Consider the following 26,559-nt stretch of genomic DNA (forward strand, 5'->3'; position numbering starts at 1 on the left):
TCCAAGGCAGGGCTTCCAGCCAAGATGGAGGCGTAGGTAGACACACTGTGCCTCCTCGCACAACCAAAAGAAGGAGAACGACAATTTAAAAACAAAAAACAACCAGAACTGACAGAAAATCGAACTACATGGAAGTCTGACAATCAAGGAGATAAAGAAGAAACATTCATCCAGACTGGTAGGAGGGGTGGAGACGGGCAGCCAGAGCAGAGAGGACTCGAGGCAAGGCGGCCGGACCCAGAGACATGGCAGATTGTGGAACGAGGCAGGCCAGGCTGCAGCTAGCAGACCCCACATCCCCACATTCGCGCATACATAAACTGGGAGGAATGGAGGGGGAGCGAAGCAGACCGCACAACCCAGGGCTCCAGCGTGGGGAAATAAAGCCTCAAACACCCATGGGGGTTGAGGTGGCAGCAGGAGAAACTCCCAGCCTCTCAGGAGAGTTCGTTGGAAAGACCCATAGGGGCCTAGAGTGTGCACAAGCCCACCCACTCGGGAATCAGCACCAGAGGGACCCAATTTGATTGTGAGTAGCAGAGGGAGTGACTGAAAACCAGCAGAGTGGAGCAGGTGCCATTGCTCCCTCTTGGCCCCTCCCCCACATACAGCGTCACAAGGTAGCAATCAGCATTACCCTGCCCGGGTGAACACCTAAGGCTCTGCCCCTTTACATAACAGGCGCGCCAAGACCAAAAAAAAAAAAAAAAAGGCCCAAATGAAAGAACAGATCAAAGCTCTAGAAAAAAATACAACTAAGCAACCAAGAGATAGCCAACCTATCAGATGCACAGTTCAAAACACTGGTAATCAGGAAGCTCACAGAATTGGTTGAATTTGTTCGAAAACCAGATGAAAAAATGAAGGCTATGCTAAGAGAAACAAAGGAAAATGTACAGGGAACCAATAGTGATAGGAAGGAAACTGAAACTCAAATCAATGGTGTGGACCAGAAGGAAGAAAGAAACATCCAACCAGAAAAGAATGAAGAAACAAGAATTCAAAAAAATAAGGAGAGGCTTAGGAACCTCCAGGACATCTTTAAACGTTCCAACATCCGAATTATAGGGGTACCAGAAGGAGAAGAGGAAGAGCAAAAACTTGAAATCTTATTTGAACAAATAATGAAGGAGAACTTCCCTAATCTGGCAAAGGAAATAGACTTCCAGGAAGTCCAGGAAGCTCAGAGAGTCCCCAAGAAGCTGGACCCAAGGAGGAGCACACCAAGGCACATCAGAATTACATTACCCAAGATTAAAGATAAGGAGAGAATCTTAGAAGCAGTAAGAGAAAAGGACACAGTTACCTACAAAGGAGTTCCCATAAGACTGTCAACTGATTTCTCAAAAGAGACCTTACAGGCAAGAAGGGGCTGGCAAGAAGTATTCCAAGTCATGAAAGGCAAGGACCTACATCCAAGACTGTTCTATCCAGCAAAGCTTTCATTAAGAATGGAAGGGCAGATAAAGTGCTTCTCAGATAAGGTCAAGTTAAAGGAGTTCATCATCACCAAGCCCTTATTATATGAAATGTTAAAGGGATTTATCTAAGAAAAAGAAGATAAAAAAATATGAACAGTAAAACTGACAGCAAACTTATGGTTATTAACAACCACACCTAAAACAAAAACAAAAGCAAACTAAGCAAACACCTAGAACAGGAACAGAACCACAGAAATGGATATCACATGGAAGGTTATCAACAGGGGAGTCGGGGGGGGGGAGAGGTACAGAAATAAGTAGCATAAATGGTAGGTAGAAAATAGACAGGGGGAGGGTAAGAATAGTGTAGGAAATGTAGAAGCCAAAGAACTTATATGTATGACCCATGGACATGAACTCTAGGGGGGGGAATGTGGGAGGGAGTGGATGGGCAGGATGGAGGGGAGTGAAGGGGGGAAATGGGACAACTGTAATAGCATAATCAATAAATATATTTTAAAAAACTAAGTAAGTAAAAAAAACATATAATCTTATTAACCAATATAACACCAATGAATTTTATTTAAAAAATGCAAAATCAAATAGAAAATTACTATTAGAGTAGTAATTACTATTACTATTACTATCCACCAATGGTTACTAATCTTAGTGAGCAAAAATTTAAGTGAAAACTGATTTGCAAGTATCTCCTGCAAAATATTGAATAATTACAATGGAAAATAGTACCTTTTTCTTTCATAGTGATATTAAACCTATATGGAGTGATAGCTTAACTTATTGATCTCTATGTGCCAGCTGCCATGCTAAACAAGTATCTATGAACTTATTTAATCCTTACAACAATTTTTATTTTCCCATTTTTAACAGATGAAGAAAATAAGGCACAGAATTGTTAAATAACTTGTTGAAGGTTGACAGCTAGTAAATCTTAGAGCCAGAACTGAAGCTAGACAGTTCAGTTACACTTGCTCCATTTAAGTCCTGAACAATTATTAGCTACACCTCCTGCCCATATTGGTGAAGTCTGGGTAGAGTGGTGCCAGTCCTCCAGAGCCTCCATGTTTCCCATCAGGGTGGCTGCATTGGGCATGACATGTTCACTCTGGTGTTAAGGATTAGGTAAGAGGGGTTGCTTGAACTTCAAAACAGACTTGATTTTTTTCACTTGCTCTAGAAGTTGGAAAAAGTTGAAGCAACATGAGAATCCTGGCTCTGAAACTGGTACAGGCTTTATAAGAAAGGATGAGACTTGACCTTGTCCTTTTCTCTGTAGTGCTTTCAGTGCTGCTCAGCCTCCATCTACTTTCCAGTTGAGAGAAGGAGGCTGAAAATGGGAAGTAGAAGGCAGTAAAATGGACTTCTCACGTTTCCTAATTGCCCAACAATGTGGAGCACCTGTTCTGTAAGAAACCATATTGTAAATGGCAGCAACAATCCCAGGCTAGCTCAGTTAGCACATAATGTAGCTGAAATACTAGGTGCTTGCAGCTGAATGTTTCCTAGCTTTTTGTTATCGTTACAGATGTGTAGTATTTCGGTTAAAGTATGGGCAAATAGGCTAGCCTGAGAACTTAGCCACATTGTTTATGTAAGAAAATGCTTTCCAAACAGCTAAGTCCGCATATTTATCTTAGTGTAGAACCAACTTTATCTATAGTATAGATCACCTACCCGAATATTCTGCTTCAAGCACACTGTACAATATGCCATTGTTGTTTTGATAGTAAACTGAAAAACATCTCTAATGAGTTAGGGAATCATAGACACACTGTGACTGGGACCAAAGTTTAATTAGCTAAGATAGTTAAAAAATTCTAGCAATACAAAAAAATTCATCTGCTTTTCATATGTCATATATGAGCTTTTATTGACCAGTCTACCTAAAACATTGAAACATATTAATGTCGCTATCTGAACCACTTGTAGATCTTCAGACTTGTGTGGCAAAAGGAATGATAATTATAATCTGCTTCAGGCTATAGGCTAGAATAATTCAAAGGAAATGTGCATTACTAAATGGTAAAGCTCATAAATTCTCAATGTCAGTTTGCCACTTGTGGCTGAAAATTGCAGTCAGGCCGGTTGGCTAGAGGCAAAAAGACTAGAGTTACTTAATATTTATGAGGTCTGAAGTTAGCAGTCACCAAAACCAAAATTGCCAGTCTTTTTCAGATTGCTCCATGAGATCAGTATCATCTAGTGCTGGCAAACCTGAGGGCAGGGCGGACTTGGTAATGATGAAACTTCAGATGTAAGTGTGAATTCTGCCCATGTCAGTCCACCGCAACCTCCTTTATGGATTTGTAGCCTTCCTATCTGATACACATTATTCCTGAAATACCTACCTAGTAGATTTTTTTAATGCAAAAATCTACTTGCTGCCTCACGTTTTACAACACAAAGGTAGAAATAGACCTTCCCTCACTCTGTAGTGTTCTTCAACACTTCCATCGTTGAACTTCTGGGAAGACTTTCCAAGTCTCTGTACTTCGTCATGATGGACAAGCCCGAAACACATTTTTAGATCCCAGCTGGGATCTAAACTTACATCACAGTGCACTCAGAAACTAATGTCCAGCCTTGTTCACTTAAGAGTTTGACTAGCATGGTATATGAGCAACTAAAACTCTGGGCCCCAGGATTACTGTTGTGGCTGTGGACTGTAAATTAGAAATGTGTGGGACTGAGAACCAAGATGGCGGCGTAGGTAGACACACTGCGCCTCCTCGCACAACCAGAACTGACAGAGAATCGAACAGCAAGGGGGACCAACACCAAGGAAACAGAAAATAATCATTCATCCAGACTGGTAGGAGGGGCGGAGACGGCACTGGGGTGGAGAGGACTCGCGTGGCTGTGGCGGGACTGAGACTGGCGGAGTGTGGGACAAATGGCGCAGGCAGTCCGAGCACTAGCAGACCCTGCGGCCCCACATTTGCACAGATAAACCCAGAGGGCCGGACTCAGAGTGGCGGAGAGTGGGGCAGGCAGAGTGGCAGGTAGCACCTTGCGGCACCACATTTGCCCACAGATAAACCGGATGAACGGCGGGCAGAGAAGCAGACCACTGCGCAACCCAGGGCTCCAGCTCGGGGAAATAAAGCCTCAAACCTCTGATTGAAAGCGCCCCTGGGGGTTGGGGCGGCAGGAGAGACTCCCAGCCTCACAGGAGAGGTTGTTGGAGAGACCCACAGGGGCCTAGAGTGTGCACAGGCCCACTTACTCGGGAACCAGCACCAGAGGGGCCCAGTTTGATTGTGGGTAGCGGAGTGAAAGACTGAAATCCGGAGGAGAGTGAAGCGGGCGCCATTGCTCCCTCTCGGCCCCACCCCCACGTACAGCATCACAGCGCAGCGACCAGCAATACCCCGCCCCGGTGAACACCTGAGGCTCCGCCCCTTAAAGTAACAGACGCTCCAAGACAAACAAACAAAAAAAATGGCCCAAATGACAGAACACTTCAAAGCTCCAGAAAAAATACAACTAAGCGACGAAGAGATAGCCAACCTATCGGATGCACAGTTCAAAGCACTGGTTATCAATATGCTCACAGACTTGGTTGAATCTATTCGAAAAACAGATGAAAAAATGAAGCCTATGCTAACAGAAACAAAGGAAAATGTACAGGGAACCAATAGTGATGAGAAGGAAACTGGGACTCAAATCAATGGTATGGACCAGAAGGAAGAAACAAACATTCAACCAGAAAAGAATGAAGAAACAAGAACTTGGAAAAATGAGGAGAGGCTTAGGAACCTCCAGGACACCTTGAAACGTTCCAACATCCGAATTCTAGGGGTGCCAGAAGGAGAAGAGGAAGAACAAAAAATTGAAAACTTATTTGAACAAATAATGGAGAACTTCCCCGATCTGGCAAAGGAAATAGACTTCCGGGAAGTCCAGGAAGCTCAGAGAGTCCCAAAGAAGCTGGACCCAAGGAGGAACACAACAAGACACATCATAATTACATTACCCAAGATTAAACGCAAGGACCTACGTCCAAGATTACTATATCCAGCAAAGCTATCATTTAGAATGGAAGGGAGGATAAAGTGCTTCTCAGATAAGGTCAAGTTGAAGAGGCTCATCATCACCAAGCCCTTATTATATGAAATGTTAAAGGGAGTTACCTAAGAAAAAGATCAAAAATAGGAACAGTAAAAATGACACCAAACTCACAGTTATTAACGACCACACATAAAACAAAAACGAGAGCAAACTAGGCAAACAACTAGAACATGAGGGTTGTCAATAAGGGAGTGGGAGGGGGAGAGGGGGGTAAAGGTACAGAGAATAAGTAGCATAGAAGATAGGTGGAAAATAGACAGGGGGAGGGTAAAAATAGTGTAGGAAATGTAGAAGCCAAAGAACTTATAAGTATGACCCATGGACATGAACTATGGGGGGGGAATGTGGGAGGGAGGGGGGTGGGCAGGATGGAGTGGAGTGGGGGGGGAAATGGGACAACTGTAATAGCATAATCAATAAATATATTAAAAAAAAAAAAAAGAAGAAGGGTGACTGGAAAAAAAAAAAAAGAAAAAAGAAATGTGTGAATAACTTTATAGTTTCACCATCAAGAAGCACTAGTCTTGGGCATTCCTAGCTACAGCCCAGGAGCAACTGCAGCTCAATGCTCATTTTAAATGCTTTGTTTTTTCATGTATAAACAGCATCCCAGATTTAAAATAACCCTTCCATTACCCATACTTCTTTAGAAAAGATAATTTCTTAGTGCTGAATCAAATACTTTTAAAACTTTTTATTAAAAATTCAAATACAGGAAAAAGAAGGGGAAAGGGTGTAATAAATTCTTTCATGTTATTGTCTAAAGATCAGATATTTGTAATGCAAAAAAAATAGTCATTTTTTTCCTGTCAATTGTATAGTATGGTGACTTTCCAAACTTGTAGGTGGAGTTAGAAGGAGTATCATGAAACTCACGGAGAAAAAAAATACATCAGGAGAACATTTGCTTAAAGGGAACAATAGAGAGAGGATTCCCCTAGCCCGTCTACAACTTTTAAGATTTACTGCTCTTTCTAGGGGCAAATCAAACTGAGTACAAGAGGATCCTAGAAACTAGTGTCATACAGAGTCCTTGTTCATAAGGCTGACAAAGACTAAACTGTAAACTTAGATAAGTAAGTATAGAATAATAAATCTTAAAATGTTCTGATTCTCCCCACAACCCCGTGATTAGGTCATCAGTTTTTGGAAATATTTTAAATATCAACCCCTGCCACCAGTCTGTCTTTCTCTTTTTGGTGCCTTTAGTTTGTTGGCATTTTAGCACCTGTTAACCCACCTGGTTTAGCACTTCAGAATAATATTTGGGAGAGACAAGGTAAGAGAGGGTAAGTTGGCTGTGATGGACAGGAAAGTGTAGTTAACCCCAGTTTGTCTCAACTCCTTTTTTAATGGAAAAAGTGAGAGTCTGTATGTATGTTTTATTTTTTATATATATTAAGAAACATAAAAATGTGACACTAAAGTATCATTCTTCAATTTTTTAAACTAAAGAAAAATAAGTTTAAGATTACTGCTCTGTATTTAGGCAGAAAGTTTAGTGGAAAACATTCTATTTATAAAGCAACCAAGAATATAAAATAACTAGGAATAAACAAATAATAAGAAATGTGCAGGACCTTTGTAAAGAAAACATTTGATCTCTACAGAAGGTTATTACAAATACTACAGCAAATGTGAAGAAATCTCATCTTAAATAAAAACAACTAAATATTGTAAAGAGTTATATTCTCCCTAGATTAATCCATATATTCAATGTAAACCCAATTAATTGTATGGCCAAAACACTTTAAATACAGTTGAAATGCAAATGGCAAACTGAAAAAACATTTGAAACAACATAGTACATAGATTCTCAGAGTACTCCTAAGAATAAACAACCCAAAATCTGTAGTGCGATATACAGATCTCATATTGTGGAAATGTACACTTGAAACCTATATGATCCCATTGACCAATGTCACCCCAATAAATTTAGTAAGAAACTTTTTAAACACCAAGAGGCCTAAATGGAGAATCACAAAAGAGTACAAATATATAAATAAAGGGAAATGTCTTCAACCTCAGCAATATCTGAACAAAAATAAGTAAAAGTGAGATACCATTTTTCATTTATGAGACTAGCAATGATATTGGTGAGGGTATAGGCAAATAAGTACCATGGGAATATAAATTGCTATTTTATGGAGAATAGCTTTGCAAATATGTCAAAATTTTGCATGCTTTTTAACCCAAAGAATTCTACTTTTAGGAACTTAAACTAAAAAGAATAACTGATCATATGTGCAGCTGTATTTATAAAAAGTATATTATGCAAGGAAAAAAAACTAAAAACAACTCCTACCTAAATACTCATCATTGGTCAAATAAAGTACTGTGTGACCCATCCATAAAAGGAATACTATGAAACCACTAAAGCAACCCAGGAGGCCTAAAAAGGATCATGTAGATCTATATTGTTTTGTTAGAGACAGATGTCTCCATATATTACAGAGATAAATTAATTGCTTTTAAAATAGCTGTTTAATAAAACTACATGTATAGATAGAATATGTTTAAAATATGAAATTAATATCCTATAAAAATATAATAGTATATATTTGTGGATACATAGAGAAATGTTCTAAAGTGTATTTGCTGAATGTCAGCAATGATCAATTGAGGAAGACTTTTGCTGTTTTTTATTATTTACTCTTTCTGCGTTTTCATCATTGTTATAAAAATATCTAATACCACATAAGTATGATTTTCATAAGGAAAACGAAACGTGGGCTTCTCATGAACTCTGGCCCATTCTTTGTGGTTTCAGGAGAAGGCAGAGCACATCCACTAACTAAGAGGATGACCTTTCAGAAGAGGATTCAGAATGAAAAAGTTAATGCTAGACACTGTCTTCACAGCTGCCAAAGACCCACTAAAGAGCTTCCCTTGGGAGGGGCGTGACTGTACGTCATTTCCATACTTGTTTTCAGAATGTACCTGAATCATAAGGAACACACGAAGTGGTAGGATGGTTGTGCAGAATAGTATTCTGGCACATTGAGTGGTAGACCAAGTCATCTCTCTGTCACACCCGATGTAAAGTCAGTTGTGACATGGCGAGAAAAAGGAAACTGTGGAGTTGCTGTTTGTGAGTTCACGTCTGTTGCGCTCCATGTTCCTGGTCAGATTCTTTCTGGTTGACTCAGGGCTGGATCCAGGAGATCTGCAGCTCTTTCTAAGGGATGGTTCTGCTTTTTCTTGTTCCCCTTCTCTTTGTCACTTTCTAGGAGCCCTCAGCAGGCGAGTCAGAATTATTGTCCAGAGTGAGGGCTGTGTCTTCATCTGTGCTACCGTATGTTTTTATAGATACTATACGTCTGACCCTACCCTTGGGACCCAGCCTTATTGGAGCTGGGCTCCCCAAATTTTATTTTTTCTTCTCAAATGAAAAAGTTTTTTTAAACAGATTTCCATCTGATGCTTTTTTTGAAGTTACACTTTGTTATCTCACAAATCTGTCTCTGTGGGTGTTCACTTGGATTCTGAAAATGGAGCTAAGATCTTGAAGTGGTTTCTGAATAAATAATGAAACATGTGTTCAAAGTCTGCAACTCTTCCTTCTCCTTAACCACATCCTAGATAACCCGCCAATGGTGAGTGTCATTTGTGTGAATAGATTCTCTAGTTTTAGTTTTCAGGGCCTTTTTTTTCATTCTAGCTGTCTGAATGATTAATGTGAGTAGGAAAATACTGTTGACCCATTTAAATCATGTCAAACAACATCCATTGCTCATCTACATAATGAAATACACACTGAACATTACATCTTAAGTGTGGGAGCCAGTGAATTAAAAAAATAATGTTTTACTTATGTTGCTTATGAAATAAATTATAAGACATTAAGACTGACTATGGCATTAAATATTAAACTATTCAAATGGTAATTGTCAATGAAAATAACCTATAAACTGAAACCACTAATAGCTTTATTTGCTAATTAGAGGAAGTAGGGGTGGTTGCATGCAACAGTGTAAGTTTGAAAGTCTTTATGTCAAAGTGTGGTTTAATATTTGACTATTACAGGATTTATTGTATATAGTTGAGTTTTTCAATTGTTAATCAGTGGTTATAAAAATAACAGTTTGCTGAAAAATCAGAAAAATGATTTGACATTTTTATCATGCTTTCATTAAATTGGTCCTTGAATAATTTTAAAGACAGCTAATTTATAGTTGAAACTATTTTGATCAATGATCAGATAACAAAGATAAGCTTTGACTACTTTTGAAATAATTAAATTTTGTAAAGACATCATTTACACAGTGTTTAAATAAATGGAAAATTTTAAGGCACTGAATTTAGATTATCAAGTTTCCATGGTTACACCTTTATAAGTTATTTTGTGTATTGTGTAATATGTCTGTGAGTCACTGATAATTATTTGTTTTTTGTTTGCTCTGTTGGCAGTTCTGTGTTTAGCTGAATTTAGTACAGTTCACATGGCTTACTTTGGTTTATGTATACTTTAGTGTTTGTGATTGGCAGTGATTGAGCATTTCTTGTGGAGTACTTGCCTTTTTTTGTCATAAATGATGTATGTTGGTAGCACTTGAAATATAAATAAGTTCTTCCTGTGTCACTGTTTAATAAACAGGAATTTTTATGCAAAGAAGACTTCTTGGTGCATTTAAACAATAAGATTTGGTAAGCGCTAGGATATTTCTATTAAATAGTTGTACACTGAGACAAATATGTTGAAATTCTTACAAACTTTAAGTTACAGAACTTACCAACAACAACAAAACAGTTTATGGATAAGCACAATGTTGACTAAACACTATTTAGTAACATAATAAAAATAGCAGTGTTCCTATCTAATCCTTAAAATTGTTTGTGATAGCCCTGGCTGGTATAGCTCAGGGGATTGAGCGCATGCTTCGAACCAAAGAGTCACTGGTTCGATTCCCAGTCAGGACACATGCCTGGGTTGCGGGCCAGGTCTCTACTGGGGATCTTGCCAGAGGCAACCACACATTGATGCTTCTCTCCCTCTCTTTCTCCTTCCTTTCCCCTCTATTCAAAAATAAATAAATAAAATCTTTTAAAAAATTGTTTGTGATAGTGAACTTCATAGGGAATGTCTTCATTGCCAAGTGGAATCTTTCTATACCATGATTTTTCCATTTCACCCTTTCTACAAATATAAAAACTATTCAATATACTTATGTGTTTGGAAGGATATGATTCTTGAGAAAAGCTGGGGTCTGTTATGCCTGTGAATGGAAGAAGAAATATTCCTTAGAACCTCACAATTAGGCATCAGCATCTTAGGAAGGCTCCACCAAGAACTCTCAGAAAATTTTCAGAATTGGGCTGTGCATAATTTACGGAGTTTAAGCATTCTCTCTGTACACTACAATCATGAGATGCTGTCTAGTTTGTAAAGTATTATCAGGGTGGTCCTGTGATAAAGCTAGAAAAGGTCCAGTGGTTTGGATGAAGTGGTTTTTAAGTAGCATCTCTGGGACCAGTGCACTTTGTGAATTATCCAAAGCACAGTTTGAAATTCAGGCTGGTTTCTACCTATTGATAGTCCATTTTAGAGTGACCTTCTCCCACAGTCCGGCAACCAGTGATCATAATTACCATTTATCAAGTGCTTACCTTGTGCCACTTTCCAGGCCTCATGTCATACAATTATCATAGCAATCCTGTAAGGAAGGTGTTCCTGTTAACAGATGAGGAAACTAAGGCTGAGAGAGCTTAACTAACTTGTCCAACTGAACCAACTAGTGCCAGAGAAGGAAACCAATTTAAACAAGAGATCACATATAATTAGGGCGGCACAATTTTGAAGGAAAACCCCATTCACTAACAAAATATAAAGTGTTTTAAATTCCACAATGTTTCCTGCTTTTTACCTTCAAATTGGCAATATTTTATTTAGGTATTTTGGAATTGGTTTTCTTTTTGTAACACTGGTAGAAGTATAGTTCAAAAAATATTCAGTACATTTCACATTAGATGTAAACACATTTCAAATATTGTACACATCAAAGATTTTGGTATTGTGGTTAGGTTGAAGACTTGAATCTAAAAATGAGATAGTGAATTTGTCATTTCACTAAGTGAATAATCTCAGCCAGCTAAGGTTTTCAAGTAGAATTGTGTTTTCAGTTGTAAGAGGCTGCCTTCCTTGTACAGTTACAGTATACATTTTGTTAACTATGGTGGTGGTTTTAATTTTTAATCTTCAGTTCAAAAAATAATGGTTTTATGTTGAGCATCCATATCTGAAGAAAAAAATACAAGGGCCAGTTTGTAAAGAGGCTTCTGTTGGACTCTTCTTTTAAGCCTGCACCATTTTAATACATTGCACTTTTTGCATCCATGCCTAAAACTGTGGAGTGATTATTTATTCATGTGGTTAACTAAGTCTGCACAGTTGAATTGAATTTAAAACTATTTGTGACAACATAACTGCATCAGTCCAAAAAGCTGCCTTCTGGTCGTTTGGAACTTTGTCTTTTACTAAAGAAGCTACTGTGTATTTTCTCTTTATTTTTCTTGTGAAAATAATACCTAATGAGTGATCTTAGCTGCCATTGTCTCTAATATGTAATCACAACTACAGACATTTGGAAATACATTGTTTTCCTGGAGCTTTAGCTTTTTCGTTTTAGCTTGTGATTGTAGACCTACCTACCTACCTACCCACCACTCCTGTGGCCTGGTTGCAGGGCAGAGACAAAACCCCCACAGTTGTTATAACAACCACCGTAGGGTTTGTGCTAAAATGTTTTCTTTTTATTTCGTGTCTTTCACTTGGAGTTATACAGTGAAACCATTCTCAGGAAAATATTAAGATCGTAGGTTTGGCGGAGGGGTTGGTATTAATACTGCAGTTTGGTCAAAGCTTTGAGCTATTTTATACCAATTGTTCACATAAATAACTTTAAGTAGCTCATGAAAAGAGGAGGAAAACGAGAAAAAATACATCTAACAATATAACTAAAGCATGTTGCATATAGCATTCAGTTGACACTATTGTAAGATAAAGACCAAAATTACACTCTTTTCAAATGCTTTAATACAATTGAAAAATATTCACATTAAAGCTGTTACTTTGATCATAAACTAAAAGTCCCTATGTCTTCTATTACTGAATATTTTTATCCAAAATACTAATGTTTAGTAGTATTTTCATGAAAGTGGTGTGTATGAATATGCTTTTGAAAAAGTAATTAAAGATATAAAATAAAAAATAATTAAATTAAAAAACGACTTTCTTACTATATCAATTATTTTAAACTTATGATGTTTTTATATGGACTTTCTCTAAAATTGAACCCCATGTGTGATTTCTGTGAAATTGTGATTTCTATGAAATTGTTCTTTCTGATTCTTACTTACATGCTTGAATATAAATTTTTTCTGTTTTCCTCTTCTTTAACCACAGTGTGTGAGGTAACAGGGAGTATTTTTTTTTTTCTGGAGACTTTGGGAAGTTGAAGTTTGCCAGATGTTCTGTGCTAACCCAGAAGTGTGCATTCTCTGGGTCTCAGGACTGTGTGAAATTCTTTCTTGTTTCTTTGTTGGAACATTTGCTTTTGGTTCATTTTGGCCTTGTACTTCTGCTCTGATCAGAGTTTGTCTTTTATTCTGTATTTAAATGATATTACGGCATCCAGAAAATCTGGCAAAGAAAATGATATTTTGATGACATTTTTCACAGGGCTCAACTAGAATGAATTATTACATTTTAACCATAGCCCTAATAAACAGCTCCTTCATTTCCCCTAGGAGAATACAGTATTTCTTTGTCCATGAAGTTGCCTGAGTATATGTATTGTTGAAGTGCTAAAAAGCTGCTTTCTCTAAACTTTAGCTGAGAGACAATAGGATTTTCTAAGCATATACTATTTCAGTGTGACTCAACATTTTATGATTATAAAGATGAATTTAGATTAAAATTTTGAAGTAAACATTTTTATCTTAAATGGATAAATTTTATACAGTAGTCTTATTTTTTTTTTACAAGTTAATGATTTCTATGTAATTTCCACTTGCCCACCAAATGATCTGCTTTTAGTTTTAGGCTTTGAGTTCTTCATTATAATTATTAACACCCCTCCCCAGCTGTGGTTGGGCTAGCCTAAATAAATTTTTTTTTAGGCCCACAAACACGAGTCTACTTTAGGAAGTAGGTATGTTCGTTAATCTGTGTTTCTAGAATAGGTGGGTGTTTTTGTCTCCCAAGAAGCGGGGGACTGCTTTTTGTTAAAATCATAGATCCCAGGGTGCTAGTATTGTACATTAAAGAATCATCACATGTTGTCCAATTAGCTTTTGTAAAGAAGCAAAATGAAGTATTTTCTTAAACCCTTTCTGAACTTGTCATTGATGTTATACTATATCAGTTGGTATTGATAAATTTTAAAAAGGAGGAGGGATGTACACAGAACCGACTTCCTGATAGAGCCTTGGGGAAGGTCATGTTTTGCCACGACCTGGGCATCATTCTTCAATGTTGTTATTATTGGAAGAGAATGCCCTCAGGCCACAGCTCTTCCTCTCCCCAGAAATACTCCAACTCTGGCTGACTTTCCAGCTTGTCTTCTCTGGAACCAGGACTCCCAGGCTCTGCTGGGAGTTCTGACATCCACAAGCTAGTGTCTGTGGTGAGGACCTCCATCACACCTTCATTTGACTGCTTACTTTGATTAGTAGTGTATGAGAATGATGAAGTCTCAGAGATACCGCAAACTGAGATCATTACGCCACGACAACAAATTTTTGTTTCAGCATAAAAGTGACTTACGATGTTTTTGTCACTTAAAATATTTTACACATTTCTTTTTTTTATTTCTGTGGGTCTTTGTTACTGTTTTAGCAGTCTTAGCTATAAATAACTTGAACTCTACCTTTTAAGACCACAGAATGTCACATTGCAGTGCCTTTAAGAACAACACTGTTGGATGTCAAGTAGAATCTTTACTTCAGATAGGTATTTATGCCAGTATACTTTAGACTCAACTGTGCTTTATACTGAGCATTAAAAAAATGATCTGTTTTCTAATACCTGCATAATGACTGGGTCTGCATTCTCTGTATAAATGTTGTTTAATAAACACTGTAGCTTTATCATTCAGAGGCTGTTTCCAAATGCTGTTAATTAGGGGATAAAATGTTTCTTAAGGGTTTGTGAAATAGATCTTACCCTTCGTGTAATGGCATCTTAGCTTGAAATCCAGGAAGCAATGGTGTATGGTGTCCATATCCATGATTTCCTGAATTGGAGAAAAAGTGTGGAAAGCATCTGGGGAGAAGGAGGCTCTTTACCAGCTTGTTTCCTGTAAGCTCAATTGGAAGACCTTGTCTGTGCAAATAGATTTCAAAATAGAGCCTGCCCTTTGACTGTCTCCATAATTACATGGCTCACTCTGTATTTTATTTGGCAGCCAGAGCAGTTAACCCCTGGAAGGAAGGGGCTGATGGCATGGCCAGTGTGGCTCCCCAGACATGTCCATGGGAATGAATAAACCACTGTTTGGAGAAACCCATAGCTAAAAAACACACCAGAATAATCTTCAACTGAACTGAAACTTTTTGAAAACAAGTTTAATAATGTTTATTATGATCGGTTTAAAAACTTACTTTGGCCTTATTGTGTAGATGGTAGAATATTAATTGTTTTTTTAAAAAACTGGAATTGGAGGAGTTCCTTGTTGCTTTGATGTAATCAGCGTCTGTCAACAGAATGGATTTGCTTTTGTTTAGTATCAAGGGCCCTTGTCCTTTAGCTTTGCCCAATCAGTATCTGCTTCAGCCTAGGGCATTCCCTTAGCTGGGTTTTTTCTCTTCAACAAATGCACAGGTTATTTCTTGTGAAACCTGAGCTTCTGTTTTAGTCAAGAAATATAAGGCATGGGTGCATTTGCACTGTTCTCTTTTGCACCCAAAACACACAGTGCTGTGACAGCCTGAGCTCCTACTCTGGGTTGGAGTTCATGAAGTGTGATCTTTCTGTGGTTCTAATTCTGCCTTGAAAGTGTATTTCTATGGTGCGGTCCCTTCTGAGCCTACTGTAGGAAGCAATATTTCTAAACAGTTAAAAAATCTCAATTTGCTTTTTTTAAGTTAATGTATTATTTAAGCAAATCATTTGGTTTAAAATTTAAATTATCAGTGAGTGTAAGAGCTGTATTTGAAAATGAATTAGCAAAACATTGTTGTTTTCTCTCTTAGTAATCATAAATCATTTAAATCTGGCAGGCATTCCTCCCTTCATCCAAAATAATTGCCTCTATTTGTAAAATCAATTAGATGTTGATATGCTATAAATAATAGTTTAGTTACTAGACTTTGGCATTTGCTGATCATTGTGAAAAAATACACTCAGTAAGACATTTTACAGGTGTCTTTTAAATTACATATTATCTCTGGTTGACATTATTAGCTAATATAAAGTAGTATAGGCTACTTTACTGTGTTGTTTTCTATTCAGATATTTGATACCTCTGAAATGTAACATAACTGGGAATTGATGGCACACTGCAGGGTGAAAGTGCTCCCCTGGAAATGTACAGTGAAAAATATAAGTATTGGTAGCCCTCACTTGAGTACAAATATGCTTTGTTCAGTTTTACAACTGCTTAAAATAACAAATATTTAAGTGTCTCTTTGAAAGTTCATTCAGACCTCTCCCTTAAAAATACTTGCTCACCAAAAAAAAACCCCTCGCATTTTCAAGGGTAAAATCGGCTTAATTAAGGGTCATTGGTAGAGGTACACATAAAAACCCAGGGCTCAGTGGGTGAAATGGAAGCGTTTCATTATGTGGTATAGAATGCATGAGCAGATAACAATTAAACTGGACCCTGAGTAAGAGGCCAGTAAATACAGGGCATACGTGTGCAGCAACATAAGTTATTTAAAATGCATCCCTCCCTCTGTCATACTTGAGTTCTGTAACCCCACCTTTCAGACCTAATCTGTAAAGGGAGATAAGATGCAGCATTTAGAAACTGATGCTATTACCAAATATAAAAATATTTAAAATCATAACGTAGATTTTATTGCAACTCAAATTTAAAATATGAAAAATGTGCTGCAGGGCCCAGAGGACATATAGCAGTTTCAGGAGACATGCAGGCCGCACAGCGTGCTCCTCTGTGAAGTGAAAGAAGCAGTTGCTTATAATTTCCAATGTTCAGCTGAAACTAGGCACTGATAGAATTTTTGTGACAATGAAAATAATTCTTTTTTTTTTTAACCGGGGTAGTATTAAGTTCCCCAAAGAACATTTTATTTTACTTTATTTTAGTTTTTAATTATTTTATTGCTGTTCAATTACAGTTGTCTGCATATTCTCCCCACCCCTGCCCCCCACCCCAGAAAATAATTCTTATTATTACCTGTGATAACAGTAAATATTCTAGTGTTCATAACAAACAATATAGATTTACTGCCTAATAAAACCCTACATAGAGTTTCTATTACATAGCCAACAGTGACAGCACTCACTACGATCATGTCTAAGATCAAATTAGTCCAAAGCAGCTCCTTGCTGATCTGGGGCTCTTCTGCTCTCATGAGGTTTCTGATGGTTTTCTACTGACATCTTCTAAACTTCAGATTAGTCAGCTTGCCCCTTGCAATAACCAGTACACACCTAAACCTTGTTTCCAAAAATAGCTTTAACAAAAGAGGGTATACTGTGGGTCGTGAGAGAATAAGGGTGTCCAGAGATGGAGACACCATCCCCTGGCTGGTGGAAACCTGGCTGGTGTTCCTGCATCTGATGATGGACGTCGTGCATCAAATTAGCTGTAACATTGAGAGTAGCAAATTGGAAGTTAGGCATAGTTATAAGAAGGTATGAGCAATGCTTTTATTTATTTACTTACATTTAAAATCGACATATAATTGACATATAACATTATATTAGTCTTAGGTGTGTGAAACAGTGCTTTTATAAGGAAATGGTGCTTATTATAGAAAGTTCAACAAACCTTTTATAGAATGATCTGTGGCAGATACTGTAGTTTGGTTAACCTGTGACCCTGAATATCACTGGGATTGGGGACTTTAATTTTGCTCACTCTCTGTTTAGGTAATTTGTTAATTACTATTTATTAATTACTATATGATAAAGTTGAGGATCTTGCCCCCTCCCTTTTTTTGGCCACATTAAGTGGGGGACCAGTATCTTCAAAAGGCACATATTGACCTAAGCCCATTTCTTCATTTCACCTATGAGAACACTAGAATTTTTTTTTCTGGTTTGTAATGAATAGTGGAATAAAATGGTATGGTACCTTATTATCCTGTTATCTTGTAACAACATTTATAGGATGTCCTTTATCAGATTGAAAGAAAGGATTTTGCTTCAAATAAAGAAGTATGTTATGAAAGTGGAATTGCTGAGTACACTGCTGAACCATAATTGTTAACAAATTTGATATGTTCAGGCTGTGTTCCCAATGTTTGTCACGTGTGAATGTGCCTGCATCTATTCAGCAGTGAGCCCATCACTTGGCAGAACAGGTACATTGACAATACTGTTCATCTTAGAGGTGACTGTCTCAAAAGCCTCATCCATATATCTTAGTGGAAGCCTGATGACTTCGTGCTTCAAGTTTAAGTACATAGAAAAGATTCCCTCTATAATGACTATGTACTTGAACTTGATAATACTGATAAAGATGAGCTCTCTTTTGTGTTATCAGCCACATTGAAAAAATATCTTCATGCCCTGGCTGGTGTGGCTCAGTGGATTGAGTGCTGGCCTGTGCGAACCAAAGGGTCACTGGTTCAGTTCCCAGTCAGGGCACATGCCTGGGTTGCAGGCCAGGTCCCCAGTGGGGGGCGTGTGAGAGGCAACTACACATTGATGTTTCCCTCCCTCTCTTTCTCCTTCCTTTCCCCTCTAAAAATAAATAAATAAAATCTTTAAAAAATTAAAAAAATATATCTTCATGAGTCCTAAAATTGATCAGAGTCTACATCATCCCATTACCTGGAATGTATAGCATGACAGTCAAATGCTGCTGAATGAAGGCATAAATGTCAGAGTTAAAAAGGACCTCACAGATTATGAAGTCCAACTCCCTCATTTTACTAAGCATCCTATGTCGCTGGTAGCATCTGTGGCACCAGTAAGCTCTCAGTCAGGGCTCACTGTTAATGTAACTGCTCAAGGTCACAGAGTTAGCTTTTGGCAGGACCAGGAGTAGAAGTTAGCTCCCAGGAGCCAGCCTATGCTGTGTTACTCTGGCCTGTTTTGCATCATATGTATCATCACTTGATATAATCTAATGTATCTGTTTGCTTCTTGTCTGCATCCCACCACAGAATATAAACTCCATAAGAGCAAGGGTTTTGTCACATGGTTCACTCTGCATCCACAGCATATAGGAGGAGCTCAGTAAGTAGTTGTTGAATAAAAGAATAAATAAATTTAGAGGTCCAAGGTAAACATGTCAAAAGAATTGAGAAAGGAAAGGAAAAAATTAACATTCATGGAGCACCTACTTTTTAAAGATGGTTTACGTGGTTGTCTCAGCTAATGCTCACACAGCCCAGTAGTGAGGAAACCAGTGCTGTTCCCATGCAGTGGCCACAGAAGGGAGGCTCAGAAGTTTTGCTAATTCACACCTGTCAGACTTCAAAGCTCATGCTGCTTTCACTACCACAATGTTTCCCAATTAAGTCAGTTCTAAGAATTTTCATGGGAACTACCTTTATGTTAAATGTTGGCTGGCTCTGTGATATTTATTTTTTCACGATTAAAAAACCACTTTCTTTAAAATCCATTCCCTGAAAAGACACATTCTATAAAGCAAGGCATGCTGGCTTCTGGAGCCCATGCACATTGCTGAAAGGCAGCGTGGGGTGGCAGACATGACCCTGGACTGGGACTTAGAGGACCTGAGGCAGGGCCAGCCTTGACCCATCCCCAGAGGTTGAGCCTTACTTCCTCATCTGTAAAATAGTGACAACAACAGCTGCCTGTGCACCTGACACAGTGGGTAAGAGATAATGTAGGCAGAGCACCTAGCACTGTGTTACTCAAAGAATGTGGCCATTAAATGTTACCTACTATTATTGTTACTCTATCGGTGTTGTCATTATTAATAGTATCATAATACATACTTTCCTCAGAAAAGTATGTCTTTGGTCCAACCTGCTGATGCAGTTAAGGGGCCCATAGTCATAGATTGATTCCGCTTGAGCCTTTACTTTGCTTTAGCTGTGATCCAGATTTTCTGTTCCATAGCCACAGACCGCTCACCCAACTTCTCACTGAATCATATGTTTGGTCAACAAAGGGAGCTTGTCTTGAGAGAGGGGATGGATTAGGTCAACCCATTACTACTTTTGGAAAAATAACTTAATAGTAGTAACTTTTTAAAATTTTTTATTTATTTATTTTTAGAGGGAGGAGAAGGAAGGGAAAAAGAGAGGGAGAGAAGCATCAATGTGCAAGAGATACATCAATCAGCCACCTCTCACCCACCCCAAACTGGGGAGCTGGCCCGCAACCCAGGCATGTGCCCTGACTGGGAATTGAGCCTGTGATCTCTCAGTTCACAGGCCAGCATTCAATCCACTGAGCCACACCAGCCAGGGCAATAATAGTAACTTTTAATAGTGTTATGGTTCCTTTTACACTTTCTGGGTTTTTCCATGTGTGTTAGCTCATTTTTTTCTCATGCATGTGAGAAAAGCAATAAACTTTGTAGGAGCAACTCAGCCTGCTTTCCCCCAGCTTTGGCATTTACTGCGTGTCCCCAGGGAAGTTACCTTTGTGTGCCTCACAATCTTCAACTGTGGAATGGAACAATAAAGACCCAAAAGAAGAAACTTGCTCAGGACCACATAACTAGCAAGTGATACAGCTGAGATGAAACTCCAGACTTCTGTTTTCTAATCACCTGCCTTTTTCTGACACTCATTTACCATTTGACAATCTTGGAATAGTGATTATCTTTAGGGAATATTGTACTTTAGAAACTTTGGGGAATATGTACATACCTCAGACTACTTTTTTTAAGTGATATTGCAGACATTTTGTCCAGTATTTGGAATTATTTAAAATAATACCTAAAACACTTCTATAAGTTTGATTCCACAATATTAAATGGAACTTTATGAAAGAACATAATTGAGTAAAACTTACAACACTCAATCCTTGGCCATTGGGGTTTGTTCACATAGGTGCCTTTTCCCAAATAATTTAGACATCTTGAGGCCTGGGGCCAGTACTCATCTGCAGTCCATGTTTCCATTATGTTTGACAGCTGAAAGGTTACTCTAGGCCAGTACTTCTCAAACTTGTGTGTGCATTAGAATCACCCTGAGGGCTTGTTAAAGCACAGATTGCTGGCCTCATCCCATTGTCTCTGAATCAGCAGGGGCCCAAGAATTTGCACCTTTTTCCATATAATGCTAATCCTGTTGTTCTGGGTACCACAATTTGAGAACCAGTGCTCTAGATCAAGAGTCTGCAACTTCTGTAAAGGGCCAGATCTGTCACAACCACTCAACTCTGCCACTGTGGCTCAGAAGCAGCCACAGACAATTGTAAGCAAATAAGGGTAATTTTTTTCCAATAAGGCTTTATTTAGGAGGACTGAAGTTTGAGTTTCATATAATTTCATGTTACAAAATATTATTTTTATTTTGATTTTTTTCAACCACTTATAAACATAAAAATCACTTTTAGGTGGTGGGATGTATAAAAACAGGCAGCAGGCCAGACGTGGCTTTTGGGATGTAGTTTGCTGACCCTGACATGCAGTTATGTTGGGGGTGAGGTTAAATTACTATTTTAAGTCTACAAGTTATCCAAGTAAGTGGTTTAAAAAGATCTAACAGTATAGAAAGAAAATAAAATGACTCAAGAAGTCTTCATCCCTAGTGCCAATCACATGACCCAGAAATAACCACTATTGATGAATACCAATTTTCAGAAATATTATAGGCATATTCAAGATTATATAAATGTATAGGCTCTTTTACATTAATGGGCTTTTATAATAATGTTCAGCATTTTCTATTTTCTTAGCAATGTACTGTGACCTCTTTTTATATCAATACTTAGAGATGATTTAGCCTATTCTCTTTAATACTCATAAGTCCATAGTTTTCTATTGTGTAGATATACCATAATATATTTAACCAGTTCCCTACTAATGGACATTTGGGTTATTTCCCATTTTTTCTACCACAAACAATGCTGCAGTAGGGTTCACCTTCTTATGTCCATCATTGTATAGTATCTTCAACATAAAGTCATAGGAGAACAAATTGCTGAGTCAAAGGAAATGTGCATTTAAAATGTTGGTAGGTATTTCAAAATTCCTGTTTGGTAATTTAAGACCCTACATTCATTTTCTTTCAGGGTTATACCCTACATTTTTGCTATCTAGTCTTTATTTGACCTGAGCATTCATCGCAGTGAATTTCAGGATGATGCCCCACTGCACATGAACTTAACACAGAGCAGTAATCCAACCGAGGGCAAAAAGTGCAGCTGGCAATTTGTCCATGATTCTTCACAGCTTTAAAGGATAAAAAGCCACCCAAACGGTTCCCCAAATCTAGGGTCACCCAGGACATTGCTGCATAAGGTACCACATAGAAATTGCTCTTTTTATAGACCTGGTGCTCAGCAGATGTTTCTATATGTTTGTTTCTCATTAGAGTAGAGTTTTCCATTGTCAAACATTTATGTAAACATAGTATTAGCTAATAAATATGCTGTGCTACTATTGTATTAGAGCTCAGAATGCCACTGCTTTTCTATTTGGGGCTTTTCCTTTTTGAGCCAGTAAGGGATTAGAATAATGATTTAATAGGCAACTACGCAACATCTTAAAATTTAGCACTATGTTAGGTTTTCTTTACTTAAAATATGTCTCTTTCTGCTCCTAGGTTGTCATAGAATTCTCTCTTCACCACTCAATCATATCTACTTACACAAGCAGTCAAGCAGTCAACAAAGAAGAAATTTCTTTTTCCGGAGACAAAGAGAAATTTCACACAGTATAGTTTTGCCGGCTACAGTTTCTTCAGCTCATCCAGTCCCTAAGGTACTGTATTGTCTATTATCTGCTGCTTTTTTCCAGCCAGGATAAAGGTTAGCTGCAGAAGCAATCTAATGGTTTTGCACCTTTGATTTCTAAGCTGTTCGAATCATAATTTTTAAACTTAGTTTGTGATTTTACATTGTGATTTGAGAAGTTTTAATATACTGCAGTTATATAATGTCAATTTTTTAAAATAAAGATCTGAGCTTACAATTGCTTAACTTGTTTAGAATTAAAATTTCTATCATGAAATTTTCTATATTAAATTTCTAACATGAAGATAAAACTACACATATGTAGTTTTTTTTAGTTTTTTTTAAAGGAAAAAATGATATAAAATTGGCATCATTCAAGAGAGATTACTTGAAACTAATATACTAGATTGTTTTTCCTGAAGCCTGCTTTTATACTTTTTATGTTATTAATGCTGCTCTCTTTGAATCTTCTTCACAGCAAATTAAACATCTTGTCTTGGAGAATTCTTGACTCTTTTTCTAGAAATTAGAATTCTGTGGGAAAACAATCCTTTTTTTAATGCAATATAAATAAGGTGTGTGAGTTATTTAGAAAGAACGAGAATAGCTGAAAGAAATATAGATTTGCCGCAAAAAATCACCTGCTTTCCCCTTTTTATGCATTTTTTTACAGTGAACCCACATTAAGTATATTATACCTCCTGAAGGTGAGTGACCATCCCCTTTTTTTTAACAAAAGGGCTGACAAGACAGGCTACCAGAGCCCAAAGTATGTTCCTGGTATTTTCTTAGGTGGAAAAGAAAAAGAAATCTCTGGAGAGATTAATGTATTGTTTTAGATTCCAGTGACAACCCAATAGCCCTTCTGCCTGTCGTTGTAACCTGGCCAGATCACAAAGCAGAGACAAGAGCACAGAGTCTGTGGGGGAGACTAGGAGCTTTTGTGGGCACTGGTGGAAAGCTGCAGCAGAGAGATGCTCATCCATAGCTCAGCTGTGGCAACCCAGGCAATGGTGTTACCTGTCTCAGAAAGCCCATCTGAACATGAGAGTAAGGGCAGGTCCTTAAATCCTGCACGATGCCCTTCCAGAGTTGCTGCGATATCAGTTGAATAGTGCTATGTTTCTCAACTCCTTAGTGGGTAGTGTTCAACAATGCTTATGTAGCAGTTTCCATAAGTAGTTTGTAAAGAGCTGTGCAAAACTTGGAGACTGAGAGAAGTTCTATGTGTAAGATAGTGTTTATTTTCTGCATACTGCCCATGGATTTAAGTAAGTGATGGAGAGTGTTTTACAAAAGTAATCAGAGTTGAATGTTTTGAATTTGGGGGGATACTTTGTTAGTTTTTGACAAATGTTAGAAATGTTCTAGCTATTGTTTTATGTACTTAAAAAATAAAGAAAAGAAAGGCTCTTTTGTTTTATTCTTTAGCCATTATTAGTTTGGGTACAGTTGAGAAGTGTAAGAAAGTATACATGTAATGGGCTTCAGTGGCCTTGACAGTCAGCCTTTTACATATATTCATTAAGAGAGGGTGTTGTGAACTATCTTTTGCATAAATTTTATCTTTGTGTTAAGAAGATGAAAGTACTCTTAATTAGCCATTTAACAATTTGGAAGCTTGGTGCTATTTTTTATCAATGACAGTATGGTTCTAACGGGGTTGGGAGAAGGAAGAAAACTACTGTTTGTTTTGACCAGAAGTCTACTTCAGTCCAGTTTGTCTCAAAGCACAGTGAGGTTAACAGACCATCCAGAGACAGCACTAACAGGCAATGTTAAGTTCAAAAGGGCAGGGGAAGGAACTGGGGGCAGCCTGGAGGCTCTGTTGTGCTGGCTTTGGAGGTCGGCACTCCAGCAGGAAGGGCAGAGCTCCATGAAGCAGGAGGTTGTGTCTGAAAAAATGATCCCATTGTCATGCGCTGGGTTCTGATCTTCGTTTTCAATCCTTTTTCCTCCAGCACATAAAGAAGCCAGACTATGTGACGACAGGCATTGTACCCGACTGGGGAGACAGCATAGAAGTTAAGAATGAAGATCAGATTCAAGGGCTTCGTCAAGCTTGTCAGCTGGCCCGTCATGTCCTCCTCCTGGCTGGGAAGAGTTTAAAGGTGGCGTCTCACTAAGCCTCAAGACTTACATAAGGGGCAACAAATCCTCTTTTTTTTCCTTTTTCCCTTTTTAACTGTTCTTTTGTACACATCTAATTTGTTAATAATTAAGTAAGGCCTTGGGATAGGGAAAGGGGATTACATTATTTTATGTGTTTATTCAGGAGATTATTTAAAATCCAAACTCAATTTTAAATAGCAGAATTCTGGAGATGCTTTGGGCTCAATCAGCCTATCCAAGTTGATCGACGGCAACCGGCTTTGACTTTTGCCCCCTTCCTCCTGCCTGTAGTTTCTGCTTTTATTCCCCACATTATTTCCATTATTTTCATGTGCCTGCAGAGTTGCTTGCCTCAGCCTTTGTCTCCTATTTTCTTGCATTTGCTCTGCAAAAAAAATCAGACCAGATACACAAAGCTATGGGTAATAGAGCAATGTTATGTACAACTGTCTTACTACAAGATTTAGTTCTTTCAGAATAATCTAAAACACTCTGCTATATAAGGATCATAAAAGAAAATATGGGCCTATAGTTTCAAAAATGTGGGCAGAATTTAGGAAGTGAGACTCAACAGTGAAATCACGGAAGGTATCATCTGTGTCATAAACATGTTATAGCAAAATAACGTACTGTGAATATAAAATAGCACAAAATTATTTAATAGTTAATTTTTAATAAAAGATTTTCTTTTAGAATTTTATTCATGATTTATGAGTTTATGAAGAAAGTCTTCATGTGCTCACAAAACTCAATTATAGTTTTCTTTTGGTTTGAGGGCAGTTGGATAGCTTCTAGTAAGAGAAAAATATTTTTTTAAAAACTGACTTATTTAGTTATGAAAGAAATCAAGATCAGTGAAAATCAAATCTGTAAAAAATGGGCCCTGGCCAGTTAGCTCAGTCGGTTAAAGTGTAGCCTGCATACGCCAAGGTTGCAGCTTGGATCCTCAGTCAGGGCACGTACAAGAATCAACCAATGAATGCATAAATAAATGGAACAACAAATTGATGTTTTTCTTTCTCTATCTCTTCCTAAAATAATCAATCATATTTTTTTAAAAACTGTAAATTTTTTAAACATGTGTAAAAAATGTATCAGACTCATTTTTTTTAAATGATGGCCCATAATCCCCATGCCATTGCTGCAGAGCCCACGGCCTGTTTCTGAGATATAAACGTGTGGATCGACCTACTTTTCAAATTTTGTCGTCTAACCTGACAAGTCTTTCGAGTATTTATTTATATGCTTCTATTTGCCCACGGTGCTAATCATTGGGGGAGAGGAAGGAATTGCCTAACTACATATTTTTGAAATTTTCAGGCTAAAAAGCAGTCATGTTATTTAATGACTCACAAATGATCTGAAGGATCTTAAGAGTTTAAAATTGCCATTTCCTAATAGACTATAACATCACCATATACCTAAATGATTGTCAAAAAGACACAATTTAAGATTTCAATGTCAATTAGAATTAATTAACATCTTGTACCACAAGTTTATCAAAGTAGATTTATACAATTTCACCTGGAAGTTCTGTGGCTACAAGCATAGTCAATAGATACAGGAAATGTCTTCACCTGTCACTGAGCAATTTCTTTATTTAATATTTTAGGTCGACATGACAACTGAAGAGATAGATGCTCTTGTTCATCGGGAAATCGTCCGTCACGATGCCTATCCCTCACCTCTAGGCTACGGAGGTTTTCCAAAGTCTGTCTGTACCTCTGTAAACAACGTGCTCTGTCATGGTATTCCTGACAGGTATTCATTGCTTAATAACATATTGTTCCTTTGGAAACTAAAACGTGAAACTAAGATCTAGCACATATGGTGAAAGACACTATTGTTTAATTGAAACCCACCTGCAAACTTTTGAAGCTAATTATGGTAAAACAAAAAATTTGAAGTATTTTGCTTCTAAGT

The 26,559-nt window shown here is 37.7% G+C and overlaps 1 protein-coding gene across 8 annotated transcripts in view; it reads left to right on the forward strand.

Annotated features, from left to right (window-relative positions):
- The window catches only part of METAP1D (methionyl aminopeptidase type 1D, mitochondrial), a 78,548-nt gene that overhangs the window by 37,889 nt on the left and 14,100 nt on the right, over window positions 1–26,559 (forward strand). For 3 of the 8 annotated variants that reach the window (XM_024561450.3, XM_053918780.2, XM_024561452.4), the window contains exons 2-4: window positions 22,395–22,552; window positions 24,486–24,635; window positions 26,249–26,397. In XM_024561450.3, coding sequence (XP_024417218.1) covers window positions 22,395–22,552; window positions 24,486–24,635; window positions 26,249–26,397 — 457 coding nt within the window. Of the gene's footprint in view, window positions 1–8,295; window positions 8,417–21,873; window positions 22,091–22,394; window positions 22,553–23,197; window positions 23,232–24,485; window positions 24,636–26,248; window positions 26,398–26,559 lie in introns of those variants that run through there. The other 5 variants (XM_045196259.3, XM_045196258.3, XM_053918778.2 and 2 more) reach the window with 5 other exon arrangements.

This window comes from Desmodus rotundus, chromosome 2, assembly GCF_022682495.2.
Source record: "Desmodus rotundus isolate HL8 chromosome 2, HLdesRot8A.1, whole genome shotgun sequence".
Lineage (NCBI taxonomy): Eukaryota > Metazoa > Chordata > Mammalia > Chiroptera > Phyllostomidae > Desmodus > Desmodus rotundus.